Source organism: Peromyscus leucopus, chromosome 12, assembly GCF_004664715.2.
Source record: "Peromyscus leucopus breed LL Stock chromosome 12, UCI_PerLeu_2.1, whole genome shotgun sequence".
Lineage (NCBI taxonomy): Eukaryota > Metazoa > Chordata > Mammalia > Rodentia > Cricetidae > Peromyscus > Peromyscus leucopus.
The window spans coordinates 11,174,697-11,200,875 of NC_051073.1; the positions used below are offsets into that span (position 1 = coordinate 11,174,697).

Genomic DNA, 26,179 nt, shown 5'->3' on the forward strand with positions numbered 1-26,179 from the left:
GTTTTAAATGGATAGGAATTTATTACCTAAGAATTAAGAAAGCAGAGGCAAAATATATCTAACAATACTGGAGAAGGTAAAATTTATTTGACTGCATAGCAGTGAAATGTCAAAAACAACATTGCAGGCTGGGCTTCACAATTGTCAACATTCCCAAGATGGTGGAATTTTATTTGTACTGAAATGTGATTTTAATTGTATGTTAATAAATAAAGTTGCCCGGGGGTCAGAGCTATTAGAGCCATAGCAAGAGCGTGGCAGTGGTGGCACACGCCTTTAATCCCAGCGCTTGGTAGACAGAGCTAGGTAGATCTCTGTGTGTTCAGGGATACAGCCAGCATTGGAGACATACGACTTTAAGACCTGGAGGGCTGTACTTACAGGCAGTGACAAGGCAGTCATGTGTTTGGGTTTACAACAAATGAGAAGGCAGAACAGAAAGACTATATTAAAGACAAACACACAGGAAGTAGGTCTCTTTCGGAGAGGTAGGAGCACCGCAGGAGGTAAGATTTTAGCTCTGAGCTCTGACCTCTTGGCTTTCTCTTTTACATTGGTTCTGTGTTTCTTATTTAATAAGACGGTTGGTTACATCTACATCTGGCACCGAACATGACAAGAATCCATTAAAAACTACTTGGCTTGGTGGCAGGTTCATTTTCCTGCAAGGGTGGCCAGCTCCCTAGCCCAAGGCGGCCAGCTCCCTAGCCCAGGCCCAGATCTGCTTGGCCTCAGGCCACACTAACCGTGAGCTACTTGCTTAAAGCCGGTGCTACAAACAACTCAGGCCTGCCCTGCCGAACAGGGCCCCTGCCTGTAAAGCCAACGTACATGGTCGGAGCTTAAGGAAGCCAGAGCCAAGCCTTGACTCGGCTCAAGAGGGATTTAAGCTTTAGCCGGCTACGCTTTCTTGCGTTCTTGTTCTTGTTCTTGTTCTCTCTCTCTCTCTCTCTCTCTCTCTCTCTCTCTCTCTCTCTCTCTCTCTCTCTCTCTCTCTCTTAGAAGGTGACAAGGACTTAAATAGTCCAAGAGAATTATCACCTGAAGCTGAGAAGGAGATGGCCTTGGTAGAAAAGAAAGTACATGAAGGGCACGTGGATCGTATTGATCCAAAGCTGGATTGCATTTTGGTTATTTTACCTTCTAGGCGTTCTCCTACTGGAATATTAAGGCAGAGGGAAGATATTATATTGGAATGGATATTTTTATCAAATAAACCAAATAAAAAATTAAAAACTTATGGGGAAAAAATCTCTGACTTGATTTGGAAAGGATAATTGAGATTCATCAATTAGCAGGAATAGACCCAGCAGAAATTGTCGTACCTTTAACTAAGGAGGACATTGAAAAATTATGGACAGAAAGTGAACCTTGGCAAAGAGCTTGCAGTAATTTTTTGGGAGAAATTAACAGCAAATATCCAAAAAGCAATAGAATTGATCTTATAAAGAGAGCTGATTGGATCTTGCCTCGAATTGTATGGCAAAAACCCATATCTGAAGTTCGTACATTTCATACAGATGCCAACAAACAAGGAAAGGCAGGTTACAAATCAGAAAATTTAAGTAAAGTGGTTCAAAGTCTGTATAATTCAATTTAAAAATCAGAATTGGATGCTATTCTGTTGGTATTAATGGATTTTTCAGAACCTCTCAACATAGTAACTGACTCTCAGTATGCTAAAAGAGTGGTATTACATATTGAGACTGCAGAACTTATCCCTGATGCTTCAGAATTAACTTCACTATTTATTCAATTACAAGATACAATCAGGAAAAGGAGTCATCCTTTATATATAACTCACATCCGATCCCATACTGGTCTGCCAGGCCCTCTGGCACAAGGCAATGATGTGATTGATAAATTATTGATAGGAAATGTGCTGGAGGCCTCAGAATTTTATAAGAAAAAACATCATGTCAATAGTAAAGGTTTAAAAAAAGATTTTTCCATAATCTGGCAACAAGCCAAAGAAATGTCCTACTTGTTCCTTCTATAATCAAACACCATTGCCAGTAGGATGTAACCCAAATGGTACTCAGAGGAATGAAATCTGGCAGATAGATGTGTTTCACTTTGCAGAATTTGGAAAATTGAAATATGTACACCACACCATTGATACTTATTCAGGATTTCAATGGGCAACTGCTTTGAGTTCTGAAAAAGCTGATTCCATAACCACTCATTTGCTAGAAGTTATGGCCATCATGGGTATACCTGCACAAATCAAAACTGACAATGCTCCAGCATATGTCTCTGTTAAAATGAAACAGTTTTTTGCTTATTATAATATAAAGCATATTACAGGTATACCACATAATCTTACAGGTCAAGCAGTTATAGAAAGATCAAACAGAACTCTAAAGGATATGCTAAATAAACAGAAAGGGGTAACAAAACCCCCCAGAAATAGACTGCATAATGCTCTATTAACTTTGAATTTTCTCAATGCCAATGAGAAAGGAACAACAGCTGCAGAGAGACATTGGATAATAGAAAAAACTACAGAATTAAATCAGCCTATATACTTTAAGGATGTGCTGACCTCAGAATGGAAACCAGGGTATGTATTATGTTGGGGACGAGGTTTTGCTTTTGTTTCTACAGGAGAAGATAAGCTGTGGGTACCATCAAAATTGATAAAGGTTCAATTTGAACAAGAGAAACCTCTTATTAGAGGAGGTGATAGTTCATCAACCAGCATGAACATCCAATTTAAACTAACTTGTACCAGTAACACATGCCTTTTCATTTAATCAGATAATAACTTGCCAAAAAGGTACATCCCCAAAATTAGTCTTGGGGAAAGGTTTTTGTTTTTGTCTTTTAAGAGAATGAAGGTTAAGGAATCTGAAGAACACAAGACAAATGAGACAACTGAAGAAAAGGGACAAATCATCTATCCCAGGAGCCAGAGTGAAACGGTGTATGGGTATATATTATCTAAAAAGTTTTATGTCTTCCTAAATGTTTGTTTCTGCTTTTCTCTAAAGATTTAACACTATTGGTCTTCTAATAGTCCCAGTTCAATTAAAATTTAAAGTTGACTTTGGAGTTGGAGAATGGCTCTCTCCTTCTTTAAACTCAAGCATGCTGTTAAAAGGAAAATGCAAACCCCCTGTTTCATGCCAGAATAAAAGAGCCATCTTCTGCTATGGCACAGGACAAAAGCCAAATTAATTAAGGGACTATTCTATTACTAATCTCAACTCTTTTGATTCTATTCTGATTCTTTAAACTTTTCTTAAAGTATGAATTTTATATCAAAATTTACAAGATTAATATATATATATAGAGAGAGATACATTTTAAACTTTATTAAGATATGAATGGTTATATAGAGTACTAACTAATTCTAGAAAAAAAAAAAAGCTTCAATTAGCTGCATATTTATGTCTTTGTGTTCGAGTCTCTTATCAGTTTTCTGCAGGAAATCACGGCCAGGCCTAACATCAACTGAAGTCTCCAGGAAGAAGATGGGGCCTCACAACAACAACAATTCCACGTGGACAATAATAGTATGACTAAGCTGACAAACATCATCTACAGATCAGCTTTGAACTACAAGGTGCTCAGAGCAATTTTGAGATGACTAACTGAGATGATCCAGTCTCAAAGACTACTTGAATAAGGACTTGAGATAAACCCTAAACTTTGGCTTTATACACAGACTGGATAATAATGAAGGATATAGTTACCTTTCCTAGAATTTGACAATTAACCTAAAATTTTTCTTTCAGGATAAAGATAACTTCGCCCATACCCAGCAGGAAGCAATTTTAAGAATACGACGCCCACATTCCCAAAGAGGTGGTATGGGGCAGGTGGTTTTTTGGTCTTTTTAATGGGTTTTGGGTGTGGGATAATTTTCATTGTTTAGGGGAATTGGTTACAAGTTGTTGTCAAGGGTTAGGAAAAAGGCTAAGCAAAGGAGGTTAGATTTAAGGTTCTTGATTAAAAAAAAAGAAAGAAAAGAAAAGAAAAAGATAATTACTAGTTTTAAATACTTTACATTGGATTGGATTGTTTTATATTGTATACAAATTTGAAATTGATATTGTTAGAGAATGCTATATGTATATTTCTAATTGTATTTATACCATTCATTTAACAATGTAATGCAATTTTCTGATCCTTGAATGTTATCATTACCAACTATTAGGATATAAAGAAATGAAAATTAGTAGTTAGACATTACAATAGAACTTGTAGTCATATTAGATATGTTTTAAAAATTGAACACATATATTTTAGAATGACAGGTCATCTTCAAACCCTTCAGAGATCTACAGAATATGGCATTTAAAATGTTTTAATAACTTAGAAATTTTTCTTTTTTGAGACATGTCGGCTCCTGGCAGTACCAATCTACTTCAGAGAAAATATGGGCATTGAAAAAACTGCATATGGAGTTAACTTTCATTGTGGCAAAAGTTAGCCACTGGATAACAAAGTATCCTCGAATCAACAGGACAAAATGGACAGACAGAACACGAAACAAAGGACTACTGTGTGGTGGTATTCTACTTGTACTAAAATGTGATTTTGATTGTATGTTAATAAATAAAGTTGCCCGGGGGTCAGAGCTATTAGAGCCATAGACAGAGTGTGGCGGTGGTCGCGCATGCCTTTAATCCCATAGATCTCTGTGTGTTCAGGGATACAGCCAGCATTGGAGACATATGCCTTTAAGACCTGGGGGGCTGTACATACAGACAGTGACGAGGCAGTCACGTGTTTGGGTTTACAACCAATGAGAAGGCAGAAATACTATGAAACGACTTACACACAGGGAAATAGCTCTCTTTCGGGAAGCTGGGACACCGCAGGAGGAAGGGTGAGATTTTAGCTCTGACCTCTGACCTCTTGGCTTTCTCTTTTACATTGTTTCTGGGTTTCTTATTTAATAAGACGGTTGGTTACATCTACACTACTGACTGATTCTTGTCAAAACAAGTGTGGATATGGCTTTATCAAAAGGCATCTTCTGAGGCTAGGACAATATGGCCCCACCCCTGAAGTGGCCTTCGCAATCTGGAAAAGGTACAGTGCCCTTTTCTTCAAAGGCAGCTGAACAGGCAGTGGGCCGATGGCTTCTGTTGTGCAATGTAACAGCAGCTGAAAGCTCATGCCTCTCAATGGTAGAATGGCATTTAATAGAGAGATGTGGAGAAGAAGGGGATGCTGAGATGAAGCCATATATACACAGCCAAGAATGGACAGCTGAAATCAACAAACGTCAACAATTTCCAGAATTTAAAATCCTGAATCATGATAGGACACTAGTGGAATTCAGGTGTTTCTGGTACATGGACTGCTCTCACTCAATGTGAGGTTGAACTGTTGACCTTGTGTACATCCTACTTCACAAATGAGTCTGTCAGATACACTAAGCATATAGGCTGAAGATGATGCCCCAACACTGCGGAGAAACCTCAGGTGACTGTCCAGGCAGCTGGCTGATTCTGTTAACTCACAAATTTTTTGTTAGCTAATATTATTTCCTTCTTGGGTCTCTGAGGGAGTTGAAGATTAGTTAGTTATAGTTGAAGGTTGGTTAGTTATAGTTAAAGATTAATTAGGATAGAAAGTGAATTAGATACATTTTGGTCTTACCAAAATAGGATAGATAATGAAATTATTTACTCTGAATTTGTCAAATACAAATTGACTAGACATTGTTTAGGTATTTATTACTTGTATATATTGTATATAGTTATTGTACTTTTGTATATAGTTTTTCTCATGTTAGTTATAACCTTTTGCTTTTTTTTCTTTTTATTAAAATAGAAAAGGGGGAATATGGTGGTATTTGTACTGAAATGTGGTAGGAGTACCGCAGGAGGAAGGGTAAGGTTTTAGCTCTGAGCTCTGACCTCTTGGCTTTCTCTTTTATATTGGTTCTGTGTTTCTTATTTAATAAGATGGTTGGTTACATCTACAGAGTTAGAACACATACACAAAACAAATAAGAAAACATGGCATGCTCATAGCAAGCAAACATAAGGTCCTTGTAACAGCTATTAGTTCTAAATTGTTTATCTGAAGTAAAACCAAAGAAAAAGGACAGAGAGATGAGTTTCAATTCCTTAAAACAACTTGGAATATAGATATTTACCAAGAAGATACTTATAAAATAATTTTTATTTATTTTTTAACATGTATTTATTTTGTGTATAGAAATAGGTATACATGATGTTTTGTGGCAAGTGCGGAAATCAAGGAAAAAATCTGGGGAGTGAGTTCTCATCTTCCACCATGTCAGTCCCAAGGATTGGACTCAGATCATCAGGCTTGGCAGCAAGAAACTTTGACCACAGAGACACCTTACTGGGTCAATTTGTGTAAAAAAAAAATCTAGCTTAGCATAGTGGCATACAACTCCAATTCAGAACTTGGAAGGATAAAACAGAAGGCCTGCCAAGGTTTGAGGTCAGACTGGGATACAGACTGTCAGGCCAGCCAGGGCTATATAGCAAGAACTTAAATGAGTTAAAAACCTTAAATTCTTAAAATGAGTAAGAAATGGGTGTGATGGCACATGCTTTTAACCCTGGCACTGAGGAGGCAGAGGCAGAGGCAGGTGGATCTGTGCGTTCAAGGCCAGCATGGTCTACATAGTGAATTCCAGAACAGAGCTACAAAGGGAGACCCTGCCTCAAAAATAAAAATAATAAAGTTAAATTGGATCAAATACATACTGTTAGCGCCAGATCAGGTGGCTCTATTTTTACAATTGTTCCAGACATTTTCACTTCTTTCAGTAGTTCTCTAAGCACTGGTGTTTGTGACAAATTCTGCAATGCAGGATGAAAACAAAGGGCAGTTAATTACATAATCAAGTCATTCAAACATTTCTTCTGCCCAAACAGAAAACCACAGCCAACACTGATTCTTCATTACCTCTCTACCTAGGGGAGGAAACATTACAACACGCTCTTCTCCCCACTCTCTGTGGCTCATGGAATCAGGTTTGAGGGCACATATTTCCTCTCCATGACTGGGACAGAAGTGCCTGTTCTCACATCCCAACAATAATTCTCACCACCACTTGCTATCATTCCGACTACGCATTTCTTTCTGTTCCAGGCCAACCCATGTTTTCCTGATTCAAACTCTTGCCTCCTGAAGGCAGAGGCCATGACTGCTTAAAACTCCACGACTACCAGTGCTTACCAGTGTTTTGGTACATGCAATAAACACTTGTTTGAATATACAGGAATTTACACAGGGAGGATACAACTCAACTCTAAGTTTCAGAGCTTGCGGGAAGAATATAACTTTGTCACCTGCATAACGGCATTGAAGAAACAAGTATTTCCCAAATTACTGAGTCCTTTCACAGTTATCTGGGAAGCAGAGTCCATAGGAATATTTTCTTTAGCCATGTTTTCTGATTTCTCTCTCTCTTGCTCATTTTTACTCTCTTTTTCTAATTTTTTATTTTCAAGTTCAATGTGTCCATTATCTTTCTCTGATTTAAAAAGGAGAAAAAGAAGATTTAGCAAAGTATAGAAATATGCCCATGCCAAATGTAACGTTTCATTGAGAATATTGTACTAGAATTTTTTTATTTTAACTAGTATCGATTACTGGTATCAATTTGACTGATATTTAATAAGTAGTGGTAAACTCACAGAAGTGACAAACATTCAGAATTGATGATATAAACAAGATTGACAAGTGTAAAAGCAGCTTATCCTTTGGTATAAAATCATCCCTTTATTACATAAATATTCTTTATACATGAATATATATATATATATTTTTTACCATGTAGAATTAGAACACAAAATAAGAATGTAAGCATATGTTTAAATGAATTCCACTAACAAAAATTCAATTCTGACATAAATAAGCAAATCTAGCTTTAAAAAGATATTTGTCAACACAAAAACTTAAAGCAAATGATGTACACCATGACAATTTATTTACTTCTCAGGAAGTGTCCCAGAACCTGACTGTTAGAAAATGCCACAAAGGGAGCTAGGGATGTAAGTTAGAAGGGTACCTGCTGCCTAGCATACATGAAGCCTAGGGTTTGAATTCTTTTTTTTTTTCCCCCCCGGAGCTGAGGACCGAACCCAGGGCCTTGTGCTTGCTAGGCAAGCACTCTACCATTGAGCTAAACCCCCAACCCCCAGGTTTGATTTCTAGCACCTCATAAAACCCAAGAGTGGAGGTGCACGTCTGTAAGCCTACCACTTGAGAAGAGAAGACAGAAGGATGCAAAGCTCAGTGTCATCCTTGACTACATGTAAGGTCAGTAAGGGCCACAGAAGACCCTACCTCTAGCCCGACATGGTGACGCACACCTTTAATCCCAGCACTTGGGAGGCAGAGGCAGGTGAGCCTAGGTAAGTTCCAGACTAGCCAGGGTACAAGAGACCAGAATCTGTCTAAAAACAAATGTGTGTTTGTGTTTGTTTTACTTAACAAATAGACTGAAATTTTTCTGTTACAAAATATACCACTAATTGTTGTGGGATGGTCTGTATGTCAAATTGCTCTGATTGGTCAATAAATAAAACACTAATTGGCCAGTGGCTAGGCAGGAAGTATAGGTGGCACTAACAGAGAGGAGAAAAAAAAGAACAGGAAGGCGGAAGAGACACGGCCAGCCGCCATCATGACAAGCAGCATGTGAAGTCGCTGGTAAGCCATGAGCCACATGGCAAGGTATAGATTTATGGAAATGGATTAATTTAAGCTGTAAGAACAGTTAGCAAGAAGCCTGCCACGGCCATACAGTTTGTAAGCAATATAAGTCTCTGTGTTTACTTGGTTGGGTCTGAGCTGCTGCAGGACTGGCGGGTTAGAGAGATTTGTCCTGACTGTGGGCCAGGCAGGACCAGAAAAACTCTAGCTACAACTAATTACAGTATAGTTAAGTGTATAGGCATTCCCTGGAAACTTGCTTCCCACACGGGTCAAGAAATGAGGTAGGCAATCTTCACTGTCCTTTCTACCCTCCAATTTCAGTCCCCTAATCTTATCCCCAGTTTTGTAGCAGACCATCTCGGTGGCCTCTTCCTCTCTTCCCCCATTCCCAGGGCTCCAGGCAGATCTTCTCCTACAGCCTCCCTCCCACACTTCATCCTCTGTCTCAGCCTGGTAACACAGGAAGCACTTCCTGGAAAGTGAACGGCCAAGACAGGCAGGGATCAGGATGTTTCCTTTACTCTCCCTCCTGTCTTCCAACTCTAGTTCCCCAGTCTTCTCCCCAGCTTGTAGCAAACAATCTGCTTTGGCCTCTCCTTCCTCTCCAGGCCCATTCCCAGAGGACTACACAGACTTCTAGCACACTCAGCTTTCCTTCCTCCTGTGGACACCCTCAGCACCACCCCCTTTCAGGCCATCCCTATTCCTTTGTGTCAACTCCCAAACCTAGAAACACGTTCTACCTGGGATCTAAAGGGACCAGACCTGACAGGGTCTCCGGAGCACAGGGCTTGCAGGGGTCTGTGCCAGATGGGGTCCCAGTACTGAGAGTGGAAATAGACGCATGACCCCATCCCTAATCCAGAAGCTATCTCCAATCAATAACCACTCAAAAATGAAAAATCAGCCTCACTAGGCAGGCCAACCACTCTTAGAAGCAAGCCCCATGTCAGCAGTGCATGACCAACACAAAACAAACTCCACAGCATTGGGGAGGGTCTTTGTTTCCTAATGCTTCATCAGGGCTTGTTTTTTCCCTTACTGGTCCTTTGAGTATCTATTATGATTTCTAGTTTTGTGGTTTTTATGAGATTTCTATGTATGTGAATATGTGTGTTTCTGCATCTATATGTGTTTCTTGTGATTTTCCTTTGGATGTTTTTCTTATGTTTGTTTTGTCCTTTTCCAATTTGTTTTTGTTTTACCTTATTTTATTATAATTATTTAGATTTGTTTGTTTTCTAAAGAGAAAAAGGGTGCAGATTTGGATGGGAGGAGATGTGAAGAGAATCTTAGAGGGGCTAGGGATTAGGAGAGGGGAAACTGTAATCAGAATATATTGGATAAAAAAACTACTTTCAGGAGAAAAATAGAAAACAAAAAGAAAATCCTTGTGATTCCTCTCTCTCTCTCTCTCTCTCTCTCTCTCTCTCTCTCTCTCTCTCTCTCATACATGGTCTATAGTAAGTTCTGAGCCAGAGTTATGACAGCAGTGCCTACTTCCTTTGACCTTCGATGACCTTAGTCCAGGTCCTTCAATCACATATGACTAGATCGTTTCTCACATACTATTTAATTGTAACACCAAAAATAGCTTCTCAGTTTAAAATGCGTCTCAGTTTAAAACAGCTAATATCACCTGCTATATTATATATAATACTAGAGGTAACAAATTAACTGGGTGTGGGGTCGGTCATACACCTGTAATCCCAGTAAAAAGAAGGCTGAGGCAGGTGACTCACAAACTCAAGGCCAGCCTTACCACGGAAAGATGTAATCTCAAAAAGTAAATGAATGGCTGGGTTGCTGGTGTACATCTTTAATTCCACCACTTGAAAGGGCAGAAACAAGAGGATTTCTCTGAGTTCAAGGCCAGCCTGGTCTACATAGAAAATTCCAGAATAGCCAGGAATACAAAGAGAGACCCTGTCTTTAAAAAAAAAAAAAAAAAAAAAAGAATGAATGAGTGCGTAAATAAAAGCAGCTACGCAAATCTCCATTGCTGTATCTATAGGAAACCAACTGTTTTACCTGGCTTTGGAGCTGTAGTACCAGCTTGTCTCCTAACATAATCAACCACTTGGCCCAATCGGTTTGAACTACAGTATTTGACCTCCTCATCACACTTGTAACACCTGTAAGAGGAGATAAAGTCATTTACTCTGGAGAACCAAAGATGTTTAACTGTCAAAGTATTCTACTAAAAATAAGGAAAGTAGGGATGGCGATGGCTCAGTGGATAAAAGTTGTCCTCTGTGCTCCACATGCACTGTGGCCAGTCTGGGCCTGCACCAGAGTGCTCACACGTGTGCACATACGCATATAACACAGAAACATCATGAACATAATGATCTAAGAAATGCAGAGAGAGCTGGGCAGTGGTGGCACACACCTTTAGTCCCAGCACTCGGGAGGCAGAGGTAAGCGGATCTCTGTGAATTCAAGGCCAGCCTGGTCTACAGAGCGAGATCCAGGACAGGCGCCAAAACTACACAGAGAAACCCTGTCTCAAAAAAAACAAAAAAACAAAAACAAACAAACAAACAAAAACCTTAAAAATCTTAAAAATGTGTTCTATTTATTAAAAAATTCACTATAATTACACTACATGTAACTATCATGGAAATTCCAAATTCAAGGTACATCATTAAAATCAAAGGGTGTTTTTTGACTTTTCTTTTCTCCATATGAGGTTCTAGGAATGGAGCACAAGGTCTCGTGCATGCGAGGCAAGTGCTCTGCAGCTGAATTACACTCTCAGTCGTTTAAGTCTTTTCTGGTCTGGAGAGATGGCTCAGTGTATAGGAGCACTGACTACACAGCATGAGGATCTGGGTTTGACTCCCAGTATGCCTGCATTTGCCTGTAACTCCAGTTACAAACAAACAGGAAAACCAACAACCTTGCCCTTCAATGAGAAAGACTGTCTCAAGGCTGTAAGGTGGTGAGCGATAGAGAAAGACACCATTACGGCCTCTACATAAGCAACATGCACACTCATGCACTACACTATACACAGTCTTTTATACATTATTTAAACTATAGACTTATGCCAACAAAACCGAATTTTCCAAGTGACAGATGATATTCAGTGAATATATGATGTGAAGATGGTTTTTAATGAAATAAAAATGTTTTAATAATGTCACAATTTAGGAGACACATGTAATGGTCTAACAATGGTTTTGTGAAAATTAATTATCCTTTTACTATATTCTCATTTATTTGAAATTTGTTCTTGCTGCCCCTATCTTTAAACTAAAAACATCACCACAAGAAAAAGAAAGAAGTGTCTTTTATATACTTGTTTTTGTGTTTGTGCAATACTGTAAGACAAATGAATGTGTTTACTTTTCTTGCTTTTAAATATTTCCCAACAGTTTCATTCTCTAGTATTTTGAGTAACCTCTAGTCAGTCAGCCCAGGAGTTGATGCTCACCAGACGCTCCAATTGTCCAAACTTAGCACCAGATAGTGAGGCTCTGATCTTGGTGTCGAGTAGTGCTTCAAGGCATGCTGCTCCTGAGAATCTCTGCCACAGCCCTAGGGAGCAAAAATCGTAAGAATCAAAGCCACAGAACTCACCAAATTAATTTATAACCCATAGGGAATATAGAAGCACTTCGAGAACTTTTGTCATTCTCACACTTTTAACAATAACATGTTAGGCGCTAGTGAAGACAGTTCCAACCCTGAATGTGATTCCCCAGGACCTACTGGGAGGAGAATACTTACTCCTTCCAGCTGTCCTCTGACCTCCACTTGTACCCTGGGACATGATCCATCCTTCCCTCACACCCCCCCCCACACATATACAAAATAAATAAACATGTTTTAAAAAAAGTAGACTCTACAGAGTCTGATTTTTTTTGAAACTCAAATATCCATAGGCAACTGAGGATATTCAAGGAAAAGTACACTTTAGCATTAAAATTACTCTTCCTTTACAAGTACTTGTACTTTCCTGTCTGCATTAAACCCCGTGAACACAGTGGTAGTACATTTGCCTTGTGCAACAAGTCTCTGCTTCTGTCCCCACCATACTCACCACACCCACCCACACCCACTCCACTCGAACCCACATAAATCAGATCTGCTTTGGGCTCCAGAAGATCCACTAAAAAGGTTCTCTTCAGCTTCTTCCATCACATGCTTATTTTTCAGCTTAATGTTCCTAAAAGAATAGTCTTTTTTCTGTACTATTCAACACGAAAATGAGTTTTCTCTAAGCTCCTGAACAACACCTCCCCCAACCTTCCTTCCCAGTTAACTCCCGTGTTCTCTTATTTGGCTAAAATATACTCAGTACTTTCACAACTGTAGAATTTGGTTCATGTTATTCTTTTAGTCTTGGAATCCTTACCATCACTGCCACCTGAACAAACCCCACCCACGGACTCTGCTTCAAAAGCCACCTCCACTAGCCGCCTAAGCTTATCTATTTATAAGAAAAAAACTATATCCTCTCCATACAAAATTTCCAGAATTTTGGGGCTTTGAAAAGGCTGCCAGTGGGACTGTGAAAATGACTGACAAGGGCCATACAACACCCATATGATACTGAAACTATCTGTACTCTAACTGTGGATATGGAATCTACACCAGTGAAAGAATTGCGGCATACCACACAGACACCCACACACACCTAGAACTAAGACTGGAAATCAAAGTTGATGAATTTTATCAATGTCAAAATTTTAGCTATGGTGATTTTTTTTGTAAAATATTACCACTGGGAAAAATTGGGCAAAATGTGTAAGAGTATGTGTGCTAATTTTTACGAGTGTAATTACATTTGAATCTGTAACTTTCTCTGTATAATTTCAACTTTTTAATAATGGAGGGTGGGCTTGATATGGCTCAGTCGCAAAGAGTGCAGATTGCTTCTCCAGTTCAGACCCAGGACATCAGGAGGCTCACAATTGCTGTAATCCTAGTGCCAAGGGTTGTGACAACCTCTTCTGGCCTCCATGAACACCTGCATTCAGGTGCACATACCTACCACAGACACACACAATACACTTAATTAAAAACAAATCTTAGGGGGCTGGAGAGAGAGCTCAGAGGTTAAGAGAGCTGGCTGCTCTTCCAGAGTTCCTGAGATCAATTCCCAGCAATGGCATCTGGTACCCTCTTCTGTCCTGAATGCATACATGCAGGCAGAACACTATATACATAATAAATAAATCTTTTAAAAATAAAATAAACATAAATAAATCTTAAAATATTTGTTTTTATGTTAAAAGTTATTTTTATTTTAAAAAATGGAGCAAAGGGGGCTGCAGAGGTGGCTCAGAGGTTAAGAGCACTGGCTGCTCTTCCAGAGGTCCTGAGTTCAATTCCCAGCAACCACATGGTGGCTCACAGCCATCTACAATGAGATCTGGTGCCCTCTTCTGGCTGTAGGGTGCAGCAGGCTGCAGAACACTGTATAAATAATAAATAAATAAATCTTAAAAAAAAAAAAAATGGAGCAAAAGCCAGGTCTCTGTGTCCTTAATGGGGAGCCAGTGGTCCCGACAAAAAGGTCTGACTACAGAGCTGCCTTGTTGAAGATTATAATTTCTCTCCAGGAAAAGGGCCTGTTCTGCATGGGCACAAAGGCCTAGCCCTTTCCTCTACTCAGGGCACATCCCAAGGACCAGAGTCCCTCTGCAGGGGACTATGCTCTGCTGCAGCCGTCTCCTCATCTCTCTCTGCCTATCCCTACTCCCTCACTGTTACAACCAGGTACCTAAAAGAACCCTGAAAAATACCAACATACAAAACATTTAGTCTCAGAATCAGCCGGCCAGAGAACATGACCCATACCCGCTGCCACTGGCCAAACTGTTTTTACATAAGACCTACTAAAGCCAACTCAGAGCTTTCTAAAATCTCATGTTTATTAAAATTCAAACATACCTGATGGCCACATTTAAGACACAACCAAACTGAAGGGTCTTCTGCTTCATCCTCAGGTTTATCTTTCACTTTATTGTCAGTCTTACAGTCTTGGCAGATATTCCATTCCACATTCACTAAAGCTTTTTTCAAATTACCTTGTTCCAACCCTTTTCTAAGGTGTCTACACATTGGTTCTATTAAAAAAAGGGGGTAGGAGGGAAGAACAATACATGAGATCAAACTTGGCTTTTTATTGCTAATGTTGAATGTATACAGATTTCAGCATTAAATTTCCTCTGCAAATGAGCTTTCAGACTGTCAGAACACTCATCATCCCGAATGACATTTGATGGTACAAGATTACATGAGAAAGACACCTGTGAGTGGTGGTAGCGGTGCTAAGTCAGGGTAGGGCTCTATCAACTGAGCTACAGGCCCTCAAAAACACTGGTCCCAAGGAAACTACCATGTCAGTAGGATGAGCAGCACTTTCCTATTTCCTGTTTCCCTCTGTGGTACAGGGGAGAGGTTGGGGCCTCACACATTGGACAAACACTACCACTGAGCTACACTCAAACTCTTCTGAGAAAGTTTTCACAAATTTGAAATTCATTTTTTTAAGATTTATTTCCGTGTATATGTGTGAATGTGTATGGGAGTGTGTACATGAAGAGCTAGCCCAGAGGCCAGGAGAGTGTTGATCTCTTGGAACATTTGTGGGAGACCTGGCTTGTTATGGAGGTGCTGTAATCCAAACTCCAGTCCTTATGACTGCACAGCACGCACTCGTAAGAGCCATCTCTCAAGAACAGAAATTTTGTTGTGATGTCCTAAATATAATCACATCTACAAAGTCATTTCCATTTATCTAGCCACTTTCACTAAGGCCTGTTATCATAGCTATCATGTATCTACTTTGTTAACCTTTGAAGGAAAGGAAAGGTGTTCTTCACTCATTCCGTAACATAACCATTACAGGCCAGACACTATGTTAGTTCCCAGAGAACCTAAATGTAACCACGCCACACCTCTTCCTTTTTGGGCAGCTCATTCCATCAGGAGCAGAAACTAAGGTAAATGCATAAGAATTTCTCAACCGACTATCCGACACAGAAGAAAAGTCTAGTGACACAAAAATTTCAAGAGGTAGATGAGACAAAGTACTAAAAGATATTTACAGTAATCAAAGTCTCTGATACTGATTAAACATATCCTATAAACTGTTTTTTATATATTCATCTCATTTAATCCTCATAATTACCTAGAAGGAAGACACTACTATTCCTAATGACAAATGAGAAAACTAAGTATGTAAGAGCAAATAACTCTAGATGACTACACCAGAATTTGAAATCAAGTCTTTTTACCTCATACCTCACACTGAAAACTATCCTCAAATAGTGAAAAGCAACCAGGCTGATGGTGCATACCTTTTAATTCCAGCATTGAGTTTAGGTCAGCCTACTCTATATGTGGAGTTCCAGGCCAGCAAAACTATATAAAAAGACCCCATCTCAAATAAATAAAAAAATAAATACATAAATAAATAAATGGATGGATGGATGAATGAATAAATAAATAAATAAATGTTAACTAAAAAGACTAATTGGCATGTAAAAGTGTTTAAAAAAAATAAGTGTGCTAACTCCCTAAATGGCGGAGTCATACACTGTACAAAAATGACAGCCAGATTTGAGACTGGAAATCAGGTTAGGGACAAGTGAATAAAGGGCTTTGGAATGAAGGGTTTGAGTTGTTTGATGGAAACTAGAGCCTCAGAAACAAATCAAGTAGCACAACTGGCTTCCTGTCCAGTGAACACATCAAGAAGTTAACACAGATGCAAATAAGGTAATGGAGAAAAACCACTGAATCCCAGTAAAGAAGTAGAAGTTAGGGGGAGGGGAGAAGAACAATCCTTCAAAGCATCAAATAAGCAAAGAGTTTTTCAACTGATACTGTCCAAAACCGGCAAATGTTCAAGAAAATAGACATTTTATTATGCTATTAGGGACCATTATTGTTCCACTGATAACACCAGAAGTTAAAAAGAGTTCTACATCTGTAACAATAAAAGAATAGCTAAATGAATTATAACATATTCAGTCATGGTCTTTTATATCAATAAGATATCATGATGATAACACACATGCCAGCAAAATATCCATTAACAGAATATAATAATTTAAAAAGATGAATAAAGAAGGCAAATGACACATACAACAAATATTAAAATAGGGCCAGCCTGATGTGCAAGACTGATGACCTGAGTTCAATCCTCAAAACCCAGTGGCAGGAGAGGAGCTATTCCTCAAAGTTGTCCTCTAACCTCCACATCCATACTAGGCAGAGGCACTAACTACCCCTCCACACACACACATACAATAATAGGAAAATCGAAGTTGGGTTTGGTTGTGCATGCATTAATCTTAGCACCTGGGAGGCAGGGCAGGCAGATCTCGGTGAGTTCAAGACCAGTCAGAGCTACATAGTGAGACTGTGTCTTAAAAGAAAAGGGCTGGAGAGATGGTTAAATGGTTAAGAGCACTGGCTACTCTTCTAGAACTGTAGTTCCAATCCTAGCACCTACATGGTGGCTCACAAACATGTCTAACTCTAGCTTCCAAGGATCCAATACTTTCTTTTGACTTCCACAGGCACTCTCCAGATGTGGTGCACAAAGCATACATGCAATAAAAAGACCCATTCACATAAAATTACATATTTAAAAAAATAAATAAGTAAGGCTGGAAAGCAGGCTCAGTGGTTCAGAGTACCAGTTGCTCTTCCAAAGGACCTGTGGTTCCAATCCCAGCCCCCACATGGCAGCCAACAACCACCACTAGCTACAATTCCAGAGGCTCTGATACCCTCTCCTGGCCTTTACAAGCACTGCATGCACATGATGCACAGACATACAAGTGGGAAGTACATACAGTAAAAATAAATATTTAAAAATAAATAGTAAAACCCTGACTACATAACAATAGATACATGACTTACACATTATCGAGGGGGCTGGAGAGACAATTCAGCAGTTAAGAGCAATGGCTACTCTTCTAAGAGGTCTGGGTTTGAGTCCTAGCGCCTACATAGTGGCTCACAACCATCTAATACAGGGAATATGATGCCCTCTTCCGGCCTCAGTGAGCACTGCATGCACACTGTGCAGATAGACATACAAGGAAAAGCACCCAGTACTGTGGAATGTTCCTTTACACCCTGTGAATATGTGTCACTGTGATTGGGTTAATAAAGAAGCTGACTGGCCAATAGCTGGACAGGTAGAGGTTAGGAGGGACTTACAAAAAAAGAGAGTGTGAAGGAGAGGAGGACTCTCTCAGAATTGGGAGGAGACGTAGAGAGGAGATGAACTTGTCATACTGAAAAAATGTTATTGAGTCACATGACAGTGCATAGATAAGAAATATGGGTTAATCTGAAATGGAAGAGTTAGTTAGTAATGGGTTGGGGATTTATTTAGCTCAGTGGTAGAGCGCTTGCCTAGCAAGCGCAAGGCCCTGGGTTCAGTCCTCAGCTAAGAGTTAGCTAGTAACAAGCCTGAGCTATTGGCTGAACATTTATACTTAATAAGTCTCTGAATGGTTATTTGAGAGTGGCTGCAGAGACAGAGAAACTCCACTTACATAGTACACATAAAAATAAATTTAACAGAAAATTCATTGATGTATAGTAACGAGCTTTAACAACAAATGGTAAAATATACCTGCAGATTCAGAGGAAGCCTTAACTGGAATACTTTTCCCCTTTGTTCGTTTCTTTCCCATGTTGGCACTTCATGGATTGCTCACTGACACAAAATTAAAATCTAGAAAACAAGATTAACTCAGCTTGACTAAAAACAAAAAGATTAAATATGAAAGAAAAAATGATTTATATGTTTTAGAAGATAAAGTTTAACTAAGCCACACTCAATGCTTTGCATGTCTGTTGCACTTTACAACTCAGAAACACCACTGGGATATACCATCAAACTTTAATGATAACTCTTATGTGCACAGAATATACAGTGTCATCCTGGTTTTCAGAGGACAAAGTTGAGGGTTTGTTTTTTTTACAAACGTAAAGGTCAAGGGTCCCAATCTTTTTACACCTATCTTGAAATGCTTCAATGCCTAACATTAAAAGATATTCAAATCCTCACTACATAATTACTGTTCTGAAAATAATCCACTAACAGAGTTTGAAATTTTGCAAGACAATTTAAAAACATCTAAAATATTGGGGAAAAAAAAATCTTTTTTGATGGGAGCTAAAGCTTAGCTCAGTGTGTAGAACGATTGCCTACCACACACAAAGTTCTGGCTCAATCTTCAGCACCACACAAGCCAGGTATAGTGGAGCATACCAGCAATCCTAGCATTCAGAAGGCCCAGGAAGCAGGAGGGTCAAGAATCCAAGGTCAGCCAGGTGGTGGTGGCGCACGCCTTTACTCCCAGCACTTGGGAAGCAGAGGCAGGTGAATCTCTGTGAGTTTGTGGTGGTGGCATATGCCTTTACTGCCAGCACTTGGGAGCAGAGGCAGACAAATCTTTAGGAGTTTGAGGCTAGCCTGGTCTACAAAGTGAGTTCCAAGACAGCCAGGACTGTTATACAGAGAAACTCCTGTCTCCAAAAAAAAAAAAAAAGAGTTCAAGGTTATTCTCAACTATCACATACTGAGCTTGATGCTAGCCTGGGATATATTGAGACCCTGCCATAAATATAAATAAATAATAAAGGAACACAAAGTATGCAGTGCTATATAAAATATAGTCCTCTTTAAAAAAAATAGTATTCAAGTTCTCCTCTCCAATCTAACCCCATCTAATCTGTACTACATTAGTGCAAGCTTCATCTTCAAATAATGTCATTTGTATCACACAACTTTAATGAACTCATTAAAAAGCCAAAATGTCCAAGTTTATACTCTGGTACTTGTCCCTTTTAATTTGGCCCCAATATGCTAGCAATCCTGACTCTTATACAATTAATGAATTCTAATCAGACAGTGCCCTTCCAAAACCATCATATCTGATTTTCACAATAATATTTTTAATGAGGATATTCACTAAAGGAAGAAATTCAGAAACAAAATGGTGAAGAACCCAAGGTAGCAGAGATGCTACAATTCAGTTCTTCGGGTTCTGAGACCACAACTCCTTTTCCTTTCTACCAAGATCATCTCTTCAGTACTTTCTAGTCCACATCACTTCAGTAACAGCTTTTAGAAAAGGGGAGGGGACACACGCCTTTCATCCCAGCACTCGGGAGGCAGAGCCAGGCGATCTCTGTGAGTTTGAGGCCAGCCTTGTCTACAGAACAAGTTCCAGGACGTGTTCCAAAGTTACACAGAGAAACCCTGTCTCCAAAACAAAACAAAACGTGCATTATCTTGTTCCTTTACCCGTTTCTCCACTACAGTTAACTGCTTTTCAAATCTATAATCTGAACATGCTGTTCTTCTCTTTGCAATGTGAAATTTTAGGAGAAAAGAACCGGTTCTGGGCAGCACTTGGGTGTTGCCTATATCATACGGTCAATACATAGCAGGTCCTCAAGAAAAACTTCCTGCGTTAATACATCATAGTATCTAAGCCTGGGCATGATGGCACACACCTTTAATCACAGCACTCCTAAGGCAAAGAAGGCAGTTAGAAAGTTCCAGGCCAGCCAGAGCTACACAGCGAGGCTATCTTAAAAAAACTAACAAACAAACAAAACTAAACAGACAGACAACAAAACACGAATAGAACCTGAGAAGAGAGAAGGCCGACTTCTGGTGAAAAGGAAAAAGGGAGACAAATAATTAAGTCGTGAGCCTACAGTTGTGAAAGCAGCACCAGAAAATCTGGTTTCCTTTGAGTCAGCAAAGGAAAACTTGAAAGACAGTTTTTAATTGCGGCAAGCAGTGGACCTGACGAGTCAGTCGATGCTCCTGAAGGAGCGGCAGTAAAACTGACAGCTACGAAGACGACTGTTGGGTCGTGGGAAAGGGTGCTAGAAAGCATTAGTCCTCTGTCGGGCTATGATCAGGTGAGCGTTCAGAGAAGAACGGGCATCGTGGACCAATGACTCGCTCGCGACTCCATGCTGAAATCACTGAAATCAGAACTACTCTCGCGCCCTCGCATAGGGGAGCCGACTGCTCGCTCTCCTCCTCTGCCTCTGCGGCGCCATCCCAAGCGCGTGGGGAAACCCTTGTCGGCCGGTCTGTCTACAAAAACGTGGCTTTCGAGTGTGGGCAAATGCTGTCACCCACGGGTGACAGCGCCAGCCGCGCTTACAACCCACAGGGTGTCACCGGGCGCTCGCTCGATCCCTCGATCGCTCGCACACCAGCCCTCCCCGTCCGTCCCCCCGGTCCCCGGCCACCTTCCCGGCGCCCGCCGGCCCCTACCAACTGCCCGGTGACCACGGGGCCGGCTGGGGACCCAGGGCCCCGGGCGGCGGCGCCGCGAGTCCCCGGCCGCCCCCGGGAACTGACAGCACTCGCAGCCAATGAGGCGGCGGCGCCGGCGGCCCGGGGAGCCGCTGAGAGCGGCGTGGCGGACGGCCGGGCGAGCGGCGACGACCAGTCCTCCTCACCTGGGACGACGGCGCCCATAACTGCCTTCCGCGACTGGCCCGGAGCCGCCTGCCAGCTCCGCTTCCTCCTGGTGACGACTAGAGAGAGCCACACCGCCGAACCAGTCACCTTTCAGGAAGGGGGGGCAACTTCCGGAACGCGGCATTGTGGGAAATGGCTCGGCCCCCGGAGGAGCGTTTCGGACGCCCCGGGAGCCGGAGCCGCGCGTGCGCGCACGGCTGCCTGTCAAGGTGGTGGGCTGCGGTTGCCATGGAGTTGTTTAAAGCCGCGTGGAGAGGGGGTGTCGAGCGCGGTGGTCTGCGGCTTGGAATGTCCTGCGTGGTTACCTCTACTTAAATGCATTACTTTTTTTTTTTTTTTTTTTTTTTTAGTTTTTCGAGACAGGGTTTCTCTGTGTAGCTTTGCGCCTTTCCTGGGACTCACTTGGTAGCCCAGGCTGGCCTTGAACTCACAGAGATCCACCTGCCTCTGCCTCCCGAAGCTGGGATTAAAGGCGTGCGCCACCACCGCCCGGCTACTGCTGCGGGATGGCCAAGAGCAACGTGCAAACGCCTCTCATTTCCCTTAATTCTGTTCCGTGCACTTCTAAAATTGAGCTCGTAAAATTGCCTTGAAATCGCCTTTCCGCACCTTGTCCAGATAAAAACAGGTAAGCGGCAACAGTAATTCTCTTTTAAAATTGTATGTGCCGGGCGTAATAGCGCACGCCTTTAATCCCCAGCACTCCGGAGGCAAAGGCAAACGGATCTCTGAGTTCGAGGTCAGCCTGGTTCACAGAGAAAGAGGGTTCCAGGACAGGCAGGACTACACAAAGAAACCCTGCCTTGAAAAACAAAAAAATAAAGCAATAATAAGTAAATACGTAAGTTGTATTTATTTTGAGTATGAGTGCCTGTCTGCTAGTCAAAGGACAACTTTCTAGAGTTGGTACTACTGTGTAACTCCCAGGGTGACTTTAGGCCTGGTGGCAAACACCTTTTCCCTACTAAGCCATCTCTTGAGGCTTAAGACTGAATTTCATCATCATCATTATTGGGTTTTTTGTTGTTGTTGTTGTTATTGTTTTGTTTTGTTTTTTGATACAAAACATTTCTAAGAAGCCAGGACAGTCCTCAAACTTAATGATCCTTCTGAACTCAGCCTTCACCTTGCTGTATCATAAACCAAAACTAAAAGGAATTAAAGGAACATGTTGCAGTGTAAACTATTCTGAATGTTTACTGTTCACGTTGATGAAAAAATAGTAAGTTCGCACTTTATACCAAGCCTCTGTAACACGAATTAAACAGACCTCCATAGAGACCACAGTCACTGAGAAAATTACATGTGGACATCAGTAGCAAAACAGGAGAAGTAAGCAATACAATAAAAGAACAGTTGATTGTGTTGGCAAGGGGGTGAGGTAAAGAAACCACTGATCCATTAGGGGGAAGGTTTTTACTGTGAATAAAAGAGAGAAAATATTCAGAGGCATCTGGAAGAGTCTAGAGCAGAGAGAAAAAGGAGTAGGCTGGACATGGACAGGGCTAGGGAATCTGGAGAACAGGAGAGAAGAGTGAAGATAGCTTCTTGAGGTCCTTTTTATAGGAGAGATAAGATGTTCCCGGGGGCCAGAGAGTTGGCAGTTACACATTGTTAGAAAAATACAATGAAACGGGAGAACAAGGATAAGGGTATACATCGTGTGAATGTGGTCACAAGATCTAAGAAATAGGAATTTATTCTTTAACTACAAGAGAAATCTACTTAATCTGCGCAGGACAAACAGGAACTTATCTTAACTGTCTTAACTGCAAACAGAATCCTTAACCTGCAAGGTTTATTTTCCTGTTTGATCAAATATCATGTCTTATTTTACTTCTCTGCCAATTAACCTTCATTTTGACACATTCTTTGCATGTTTCCATGTATAAGTGGAGGATATATACAGATTAAGAGTGTATATATACATACACACCTATATATGGGATGTGGGGAAGGATATACATATTTGTTTATAATTCTAGTATCTAGAAGTATCTGTAACATACTAAGTGCTTCTTAAGTATTGAGGACATGTATTCATTAGAACAAAATGCTGTATATGAATGTTCATATAGCCAAAATACTGGAAACCATCCTGTTTCCCTTGAAACAAGAATAGAAAATGAACAGAGTTGTGGCTGTGTGGGAAAGCATCTGATCAGCATGCACACGGTCCTGTATTGGATCTATAAAACAAAACATTTAAAAACAAACGAAAAAAATAGATAAAAAGAAAAAAAATAGTCATATCACAGGAACATTACTAAGAAAACCAGTAACACTGATACATCTTTACAGTATTATGCTGGGGCCCCCAAGATGACTCAAAGGGTTATAGAACTTGCTGCTAAGCCTGATGACCTGAGTTTAAAATTCAGGAAAGAGCTGGGCAGTGGTGGTGTACTCCTTTAATGCCAGCACTCTGGAGGCAGAGGCAGGCGATCTCTGTGAGTTCGAGGCCAGCTTGGTCTATAGATCAAGATCTAGGAGAGGCACCAAAACTACACAGAGAAACCCTGTCTCGAAAAAAACAACAAAACAAAAATTCAGGAAAGAACCAATTCCCTCAATTTGTCTTCGAACTTCCATACTCAAGCCATGGTACTGTAAGGATTATGTCCTTAATTATGTCACCAGCCTTCGACAACGTCCCAGCCTAAAAAGCAGGCATGCCCTCTGTGCGTTCTCTCTTTTCGAACTCTCTCCTTCCGTATTCCCCCTCCATGCAGTCTTCTCTCTCTCTCTCCCTCTCTCTCCCAATAAAGCTCTAGAAAGGTAACTATGGCTCATGACTTTCCTCCAGCACTCTCCTCCTTCAGCATGGCCACTGCTGGCAGCGGCCAGCCATGAACGCTGCCGTTTAACCAACAGGTACCCATCCAAATATACACTAAATAAATAAATAAATAAATAAATGTAAAACATAATATTGAAGAAACAGAAGTGTAAATAGAAATATAAATAAATGTAAAGCAATATACTGAAAGAAAACATTCACTTACTGTTTGGTTTGAACCATATTAAGTTCTAGTTCTCACAAAATATGTGTGTGAGAGGGTGAGCAGTAGTGTGACGCTCAGTCCTAACTAATCTTAACAATAAAATATGGTAATATTTTATTTGTGCTGAAATGTGATTTTATTTGTATGTTAATGAAGTTGCCTAGGGGTCAGAGCTAATAGCAAGCCATTTAGCAGAAGTCTGGCAGTGGTAGCACACGCCCTTAATCCCGATCCCATGACAGGCAGATCTCTGTGTGTTCAAGGACACCACCAGCATGGAGACACACGCCTTTAATCTCAATACCAACATTAGAGACTTGGAGGTCTGTATAGACAGGCAGTGACGAGGAGGTCATGTGGCTGGGTTTACAACCAATGAGAACACAGAACAGAAAGTCAATAAAAAGACAGACACACAGGAAGTAGGTCTCTTTCTGAGGGGAAGGATGACAGCGACAGCGAGGGGTAAGAAGGAGGTCTTGGTCTTAGCTCTTGGCTGTTGCTCTGACCTCTTGGGCTCTTAACTCTACATTTGGCTCTGTGTTTCTTATTTAATAAAACCATTCAGAATTACATCTACAATAAAAACCCGGAGTCAGATATCAAGGTGAATGCTGAAAGATCAGAGAAGCAAAGGAGCAGCCACAGAGAAACTTCTTACCCCTAATGAAATCTCAGACTAAAATGAAGGAGATACTGTCTCTACAAATCCCCAGACTGAGTAGACCCGGAGATCCTGTCCCCACCTCCTGAGTGCTGGGATTAAAGGCATGTGCCACCACTGCCTGGCTTCTATAATTAACTAGTGGCTAACTCTGCCCTCTGATCTCCAGGCAAGATTTATTTGTAGGTACACAATACTCTTGGAGAAGTGTGGGAGCTAAGAAGGAAAATGTAGGAATTTTCTGGGGTGACCATAATAGACTATGAGTAACACAGATGTGTGCACTTGTCAAAACAAAGCAAATATACATTTAAGATAGACACTTCAATTTTAGCTAAAAAGTAAAAACAAAACAAAACAAAAAAAAACCTCTGAACTCTATGCTCCTGTATTTTGAGAACTGTTCTCATTGTGTAATCTACTTTTCTTATTTAATTTATTTATATTTATATCATGTGCATTGGTGTTTTGCCTGCACGTATATCTATGTGACAGTGTCAGATTCCCTGGAACTGGAATTACAGACAGTTGTGAGCTGCCATGTTAGTGCTGGGAATTGAACCCAGGTCCTCCTGGAAGAGCAGCCAGTGCTCTTAACTGCTGAGTCATCTTTCCAGTCCTGCAATTTACTCTTCATAATGTGACAAAGCTAGTATGATAAAATATTCACAATGGTTCCTGGTGTACAAACTGACAACATGACCACTCCATGATATAGTTAAGAAAAAGATTTTTTTTAAACTGTAGATTTAAGAAAGAAAACAGTCAGAGGCATCTGGAGAGGGAAAGTAGACTGAACATGGGCAGGGCTATCTTTGAGTTCAGGGAGAATCATGGACTTTGTGGACTTTAAAATGTGTAACTAAGGGAGCCTGAAGGTCAGCATGAGCTTTGATATGCTAATAGGCAGCACTGGCAGCCATATGTCCCTTCTGCCAGAGGTGAGGGAAATTATTCCCTTTTGTAGAGGGGAACCAGCTTCACAAGTTCCTGAGGAATGCTGGCTTTTATCTAATCACCAGAAATAGTCAAAATTAAGCTCATTTCTGCCTCTTGGAGTTTGGGGAATTGGAGTTTCCTTTGGAGCTAACACCTGTATCAATTTTTTAAAACTATCTGTTAATCCCAAAGATTTGAGGAGAAAGGCCACTGATCCAAATCACCATAGCTAACTTAATTAAAGGAAGCATTTTTATTTATGTATACAGGCCTCCACCTAAGGTGGGGTTTGAGAGTCAGCATTGGATGTGAGGAAGACAAAGTTTTTATAGTTCAGGGGTAGGGAGTTTCCAAATGGGAGATCTGGCAGGCAAACTTACAGAAGCAGAATGTAAGAATAACAAGTTAGTCATA

The 26,179-nt window shown here is 40.6% G+C and overlaps 1 protein-coding gene across 3 annotated transcripts in view; it reads right to left on the reverse strand.

Moving 5' to 3' along the window:
* Positions 1 to 21,259, reverse strand: part of Usp16 (ubiquitin specific peptidase 16) — a 34,705-nt gene extending 13,446 nt beyond the window's left edge. The window contains exons 1-7 of one of the 3 annotated variants that reach the window (XM_028875961.2): positions 21,136 to 21,259; positions 18,275 to 18,376; positions 14,566 to 14,741; positions 12,101 to 12,204; positions 10,693 to 10,796; positions 7,290 to 7,474; positions 6,702 to 6,797 (exon numbers count right to left, since the gene is read on the reverse strand). In XM_028875961.2, coding sequence (XP_028731794.1) covers positions 6,702 to 6,797; positions 7,290 to 7,474; positions 10,693 to 10,796; positions 12,101 to 12,204; positions 14,566 to 14,741; positions 18,275 to 18,335 — 726 coding nt within the window. In that variant the 5' untranslated portion in view covers positions 18,336 to 18,376; positions 21,136 to 21,259. Of the gene's footprint in view, positions 1 to 6,701; positions 6,798 to 7,289; positions 7,475 to 10,692; positions 10,797 to 12,100; positions 12,205 to 14,565; positions 14,742 to 18,274; positions 18,377 to 20,947; positions 21,060 to 21,135 lie in introns of those variants that run through there. The other 2 variants (XM_028875962.2, XM_037209653.1) reach the window with 2 other exon arrangements.
* Positions 21,260 to 26,179: the final 4,920 nt, after the last annotated feature.